Here is a 7,520-nt window from a genome sequence, read left to right as displayed (position 1 = left end):
CCAGTTATTCTGAAAGAGAGATACAATGACTACAATTGGAATGAGTCCAGGACATTCTGAGTCAATAGTTGTCCCCTAAAAGGTGATCTGAAGAAACACCAATTTAGACAAAGGAGGAAAATAGCTAGGTTTCAGACTGGGAAAGACTACAGATGGAACAGTCAAGAGTGCTCCTGTTCCATAGAGGCCAGATCTGTATCTCTCTCTCCCTCTCCCCGACTCATGACCCTTTGGACCAGTCTTGTGATTCATCAGTTTAGAAGCAGCAATTCTCCTGCTTTCAGGTAGCTCTCAGGGAATAAACCAAATAAACAAACAGAGCAGCCACTGTGAAATCAGGGTATGAGATGCCAGAGCAAAATCACCTTTATTAGCCAGCTAACAAAAGCATACCTGTGTATTTCAGTATCCATTTTGAACAGTATCCAGAAGCAAAACATGATACAGGAGACATCTTGGGAACAAAGACCATGACACCCATTAAAACATTGAAATGATGAGGAGTTGGGACCTTCAAGAAAACCCAGCCTTAGGGATTGATTTAGAGTAAAACTTTCAAACTTTTTATTTTTTAAGCCTTCCCCAGAAGTGAATTCAGGACGAAGAAACTCGTGCAACACCCCAGAAGAGCACGATTGTGACCTGAGCATTTTTCATCAGACAAACACCCTGAAATAATGGATCTTACAGCTTCCCTGAGCAACCTGATTTTAGTATCGACCCCCAGGGCAGGGCACACAGACCATACGTGGTCCACCAGTTGTGCGGGGCACACTGGGGCTGCAGGAGACAGTTGAGGGGCAAGGGAGGCAGGGCTTGCAGGGTGAGAAATCGGAGGTACAGGGGTTACAAGGCAGCCTAAGACAAAGAAAAAGAGAGGAGTTAATGCCATTATTCAATTAATTCTGCTCAAAAGTCAAATCACTACCCTAGGAGAAGAGAAAGACAGAACAGTAGCCTGTCTCCTAAGGATACTTACTTGCAGTCTTCACTCTCCAGAAGGCCTCGGTATGTGGAGATTTCACATTCCAGTCGGGCCTTAACATCCAAGAGGACCTTATATTCCTGGTTCTGACGTTCTAGGTCAGAGCGGATATCAGCCAACTGGGACTCGATGCTACCAATCATGCACTGCATCTGGGACAGCTGTGAGCTATAGCGACCTTCAGTTTCTGCCAAGGTCGATTCCAAAGCATCTCTCTAGGGAAGGAGAAGAAAAATGGGTTTAAGGAAAGATATCATTTGTATGGATTTGAGGATTTCTGTTTATTCTCATTTGATAGGCATTATTCATGCAACTCAATTCAACAAAATCGCTGCTATGTAAAAGGCAATGTGAGTATAGTGCCTTAAGACCTGGTTTCTAGTCCTGAAACAAACTAGATGTGTGACCTGTGAAAGTCATTCCACTTTATAGTACCTTGAGACAATTCTGTAATGCCATCAATTATAAAAGAATCCCTGAGCTGTGCCAGAGAACAGTTTGTACATTAATGATCTGGAGCAACCATGTCCAAGATGCAATTTTTTTTTATGTGCTGATTGCTGGGGAAGAAGCAAAGCTGTGTCTTAACATTCACTAAGAAGGTACCAAGGACTGATTGCTTCCCAAAAATGTATTTGTCATAATGGAATAGATGTGATTACACTGACATGTGGAACTCTGCATGGAAGAACTCCCCCTAGAAAGGAAAATTGACATTTTTTTCTACTTATAATCAATCTTAGAGAATGCGTAGAGTCCCAGAAGGTTAAGTATTTCCCCAAGGTCACTCAATCAGCTTGTGACAAAAATGAGTCTTGAAACCAAGTCTTCCTGCTCCAAACTCCTTTGCATGAACAGGCAAATTTCCCCATAGTTGAGGCTCCAGAAAAAGAGAAATCTAGGGGAGTGAAAGAACCTGGCAGCTCACTTGGCCAAGCCACAATGGATTGGGCTTGCAAAATAATGAGACGCTGGCAAGGTCACATGAAGTTGGCACATACTAGATTGGAAATCCAAATAAGAATCTCATTTGAGATCAGTTCATTATTCTCTGTCACCAACCCCTGTGACCTAGAAGGTATCTCATCTATTCTTGACATCTATGAGTAACTAGTAATTACTCATAAGCTTTATCTGTTCACTCACTTACATAAACACAGAAGTCAGTGCTGGGACTTGTCTACTCCTCCTGGGCCTCTAGTCTTCAATCACTGTGTTTTACACAAGATTTTAGATTCAGGCTCAGGGTGCCATTCACATTTCTTTGCATGGTGGTCTTTGACTCTCAGAGAAACCCAAATACTGGGATATTTACTTCATTTTTGTACAAGGCAACTATTTGAAGAGTTGGCAGAAAGAACAGTTATGTGTCTATGAAGCTAGATTTTAGAGGGTCCCAGTGGGGTTGCTTACCAGGCTGTTCTGGGCCTGCAGCTCGATCTCCAGGGAGTTGACTGTGCGTCTCAGCTCAATGATCTCTGACTGGCAGCTCTGCAGCTGTTCTGAGCTGGACACTACCTGCTGATTCAACTCCTCTGTCTGAAACACCCCCCCCAAAAAAAAGAACTAGGTCAAGAGCCAATCACTTGGTACCATAAGTGCTGAGAGGTCAGAGCTGCCAATAAATGATTGGTCCCCTACCTGGGTGTTGAACCAATCCTCAGCATCCCGGCGGTTGTTTTCCACCAGCGTCTCATACTGACACCTCATGTCATCCAGCACACGGTTCAGGTCAACAGGTGGGGCACAATCTACCTCTATGTTGAGCCGGTCTCCAAGTTGACAGCGTAGCCCATTCACCTCCTAGGAGTGGAGAAACTAATATAGCCCAAAGATCTTACAGATTCTCACTAATGAAGCCTCAAAAGTTGGTCTTTACCTCCTCATGATTCTTCTTGAGACAGAGCAGTTCTTCCTTTAGGGACTCTACCTGGGCTTCCAGGTCAGCCTTGCAGAGGGTTAAATCATCCAGAATCCTGCGCAGGCCATTGATGTCTGCCTCTACCAGCTGGCGCAGGGATACTTCTGTCTCATACCTGTGTATATAAAGTAGTCACAAGAATAAGCCAGCAGAGTAAATAAAAATTAAATTTCTTAGACCTGGAGGTTCAAAGGACCTCAGAGACCACCTTCCTCTCTTTACAGATGAAGAAACAAAGGCACAGAAAAGATAATCTCTCCAAGATCATTCAAATAAGTTTCAGAGGCAGGATTTGAATTTAGATCTTCTGAATCTAAACTCTTACTCTTCCCCATACCATCTTGCCTCCAAATTCAGAGATTAAAAATCAATCTATTCCACTTATACTCATGGTATTCCATAGGTTTATAAATCCTAATGTGAGAAAGAACCCAAATACTTTTTAAGTCAAAAATTCTTAATCCCTTTGTGTCATGAACCACATTGGCAAACTGGTGGAATCTATGGAACCATTCACAGAAGAATGTTTTCAAATGCATCAAATAAAATAGATGGGATTAAATCTATTGAAATTAATCTGCTTTTTAATAACTCGATTTTATCTATTTTTTTAATAGAGCTATTTTGTTGAAATAAATCTTTTTCTTCATTCAACTTTATAAAACTCCTGAAATTTATTCTTGGATTCCTTTTTCCATGGAACCCAATTTAAGAATTGTTTAATACAGCCTCCTCATTCTATAGATGAAGAAACTATGGTACGGTTGAGTTTTTCCAAAGAATACATGGAGGCAGATTTAAACTCAGATCCTCAAGTCAGTAGATTTTCTATCATGTCCATCCCAAGTTACCACTCAAAACACTAAGTTACAGCAGCAACTAAGTGGTGCAGTGGATAGAGCACTGGTCCTGGAGTCAGGAGTACCCAAGTTCAAATCCTGCCTCAGACACTTAATTACCTAGCTGTGTGACCTTGGACAAGTCACTTTAACCCCATTGCCTTACAAAAAACAAAACACTAAGTTACAGCATGATTAGTATCCTGGTTCTAACAGTCAGGTGAGAGGATATCTAGGGATAAAGCCAATTCCTTGTCCCATCCAGAAAACTTACTTGGTTCTGAAATCATCCACAGCCAACTTGGCATTGTCAATCTGCACCACCAGCCTGGCATTCTCTGCCTTGGTGCACAGAGTCTGGAAACAGAAGGGCAAAATAAATTAGTGAATGAGTAGATGAGTGTCAGAACTGCTGTGGGGTAGAAGCTAGATAAAAATGGAGTAGGCTCCTTCTGGAGCATTTGCTTTCAGACTCCTAGAGAAAAAGCTCTACATCTAACTCAAAGACAAGAGGAAAGAATCTAAGTTTCCTTCAGAATCTGATTTTTTTCTGTTTGCATATTTCTCTTGCTAATCATAATTTCAAGGAAAATAGACTGAGGAAAAAGAAAATTTATGGAGACAGTATAGTACAGGGGAAAGGGTGCCATGTTTAATGAGTAGCCAAGTTCAAATTCTGGATCTGAAGGTTACCTGCCTACAGGCATCTAGTCAGTACAATGGATAAAGTGCTGGGTCTAGAATAAGAAAAATATGAATTTAATTTGGGGCTCAGACACATACTAACTGTGTCACCCTAGCAAATCATTTAATCTTTACTTACCCCTGTCACCTACTTTGCAGGGTTATTGTAAGTATTAAATCAGAAAAATTTGTCAAGTGCTTAGCACAGTATCTGACAAACAGCAAATCTTTATATACTGCCTTCCTTCTTTCCTTTTGTACTTTCTTCCTCCTTTTCTTCTGTTCTTCCTTCTATCTTTTCCTTTTTTCTTTCCTTTCTTTTCTTCCTTCCTTCCTTCCTTCCTTCCTTCCTTCCTTCCTTCCTTCCTTCCTCCCTACCTTTTTTCTTTCATTTTTTTCCTTCCTTCTTTCCTCTACTTTCCTTCTGTGGGACTTTAGGCAAATAACTAATCTTATTCAGTTGTTTCAGTCATGTCCAACTTTTTATGACCCCATTTGGGGTTTTCTTCACAAAGATACTAGAATAGTTTGTCATCAGTTTGTCATTACTTTCCAGCTCTTTTTGTAAATGAGGAAACTAAGGCAAACAATTAAATAGCTTTCCCAGGGACATGCAGCTGGTAAATGTCTAAGATAAGTTTTGAACTCAAGAGGATGAGTCTTCCTGATTCCGAATCTAGTGCTTGGAATCAATTTCCTCATCTTTGAAAATGAAGGGCACTAAGGCCCTTTCCAACACTAAATCTAGTCTATTATGATCTCTAGTCATTTGTGCATGCCCTTCCCGATCTGAGTGAAGATTAGGAAGAAATCTGTTGTGTGGTATCTTCTAGGTTATCAGAAGACATCAATTCCAACTCATATGGAAGCATATCTCCATGGTAAAGAGATGACATATTGGCATCTGGGCTCTTACCTTCTTCTGCAGTTCCTCAATGGTCCTAAAATACGACTGGTAATCAGGGCACATGTAAGGGACTTGCTGCTCACACCATTCCCGGATCCTGCCTTCTAGGTCAGCATTCTCCCGCTCCAGTTGGCGCACTTTCTCCAAGTAGTTGGCCAGGCGATCATTCAAAAACTGCATGGTCTCCTTCTCATTACCATTAAGGATGCCCTCACCAAACCAGCCTCCAATTCCAGAATGGCTAGAAGGGAATCCACTAGAAGGAGGGCAGAAAGCAGGCAGCCAGCTAGCAGTCCTACACCTGGGTTTGCTTAGGCCAGCAGAGAAGGATGAGAAGCTCCGGGCCCCATGAGAGAGACTTGGGAGCTTACAGGAGCTGCTAGAGTACACCGTGGATACTCTTGTAGAACCCCCACTTGCCCCATAGAGACCCTTGAGAGAGCCAGAAGAGAAGGCAGTTTTGAAGCCCTGGGAAGCCATTGTACAGGTACAATATTGCTTGTGAATCAAAGTAAGCAGGTGCACCAGATCTTAAAAACCCCTACCTGGCTCCTTCTTTTATATCCCCCAACCAGTAGGCGTTGGCATATTACAAAGAGTTTTCTCCTCATTAAAGTTAATGCTAAATTTCTACCAGAACATCTCATTAGTCTGTTATTTAGCTGCTCATGAACATTGCCTAGCCTCATAAAAAACCCACTCCGTTTGGTTAACTGCTAAGTCAAGACTCATCTCTCCCACTCCATGTCGTTGGGATGAGAGTCTCAAGTTAATTCTTCAAAGGGGCCTGTCATCAGAACCCAGACCTCAGTCTCATTAATCAAGCGTGGGAGCCAGGATCTAGAAACTGGCATCCATTCCATCACTTTCACCAGTCATTTCTCTTTTTATGAGTTCTAGGGAATGGAGACATTGAGCTAGCTCCAGCCTAGCCACAAGGACATCTCTTTGGAAGTTAACATTTTGTTTTATCAAGGCAGAAACTCTAGGAGGAGAAGGAGAAAAGTTGAAGCAGAATCCAGGAGCAAATCCTAGTTCAGAGGACATTCTATTAGCACAAGATCTGATTTACTTAGTTGGGGAAAGTCACAGGAGCTCTAACTGAAAGGTATCTAAGTAAACTAGATAGATCATTGGTCTTAGAGTCAGGAAGACCTGAGTTCAAACACTTACTAGCTATGTGACCCTGAGTAAGTCATTTAACCTTTAAACTTTACCTCAACAGGAATAATCATAAAACATACCTCATAGAGTTGTTTTAAGAACCAAATGAGAAAATATATGTAAAGAGTTTTGCAAACTTTAAAGCCCTATATAAATACTAGCTATTTTTATTCATAGGTTATCTCATATAAAAGTCACTCATGTCAACTGTCATCATTATGAAATTTTTAAATAAATATTTGAGAGATGCTTTTTTAAAAACACTAATATCTTCCCAATGATGCCCCCCTCAAAACCTTTCTATGGGCAACTAAGAGGTACAACTGAAAGGATATAGAACACTGGACCGGGAATCAGGCAGAGCTGAGTTCAAATGTGGCTTCTGACATGTACTAGCTGTGTGACCCTAGAGAAAACATTTAATTGCTATCTTCCTCAGTTTTCTCAACTGTAAAGTAAAGATAATAACAGTACCTACCTCCAAGAGTTGTTGTGAGAATATGAGATAATATATTTAAGTGCCTGGCACTTGTTTTCTCCTTTCCTATTTAAACTCCCCCCCACCAAAGCCTTTATTATATAGAAGAAATGGTTTCATTTCATACCTAGAATCTACACCTTTCCCTGTCAAGAATAGAGAAACATGATTCATGGCCAGTCATCTGGAAGTAAGATTACATTGATCAGGGTCCTAAAGTCTCTCATTTTTTTTATTTATGTTATTTTGATTATCTAATACATTATTCTCCTAGCTCTATTTACTTCACTCCTGTACTTTCTGAGGGAAAATATATATTGTCCTCCTCTCATTGGTTGGTAATTTAAGAATTTTATTCCTCTGAAACTATGTATCCTCTTGTTTCAGAGTCTTTCAAGAGATTTCCACATGATCATTGAAAGTCTTTCATGGTCTGGTTTGAATTTATTTTTTTTCCAGACTTACTGCACATTATCCCTCTTCAGACACTCAGTATGCCAGCAAAACAATGTCTATATTCTGCATTTCATCTTCTGCTTTCA

The 7,520-nt window shown here is 40.8% G+C and overlaps 1 protein-coding gene across 1 annotated transcript; it reads right to left on the bottom strand.

Annotated features, from left to right (window-relative positions):
• Nucleotides 1-353: 353 nt before the first annotated feature.
• On the bottom strand, nucleotides 354-5,816 carry KRT35 (keratin 35). The gene is made up of 7 exons (XM_074220548.1): nucleotides 5,346-5,816; nucleotides 4,020-4,102; nucleotides 2,865-3,021; nucleotides 2,627-2,788; nucleotides 2,399-2,524; nucleotides 980-1,200; nucleotides 354-858 (listed from the first exon to the last, which is right to left on the bottom strand). The coding sequence occupies exons 1-7, from the start codon at nucleotides 5,814-5,816 to the stop codon at nucleotides 711-713; spliced, it is 1,368 nt and encodes a 455-aa protein (XP_074076649.1). The 3' UTR covers nucleotides 354-710.
• Between the last annotated feature and the right edge of the window lie 1,704 nt (nucleotides 5,817-7,520).

Source organism: Macrotis lagotis, chromosome 2, assembly GCF_037893015.1.
Source record: "Macrotis lagotis isolate mMagLag1 chromosome 2, bilby.v1.9.chrom.fasta, whole genome shotgun sequence".
Taxonomy (NCBI): domain Eukaryota; kingdom Metazoa; phylum Chordata; class Mammalia; order Peramelemorphia; family Peramelidae; genus Macrotis; species Macrotis lagotis.
Note: the sequence above shows the minus strand (reverse complement) of the source record. Positions and strands in the feature narration are given on the sequence as shown.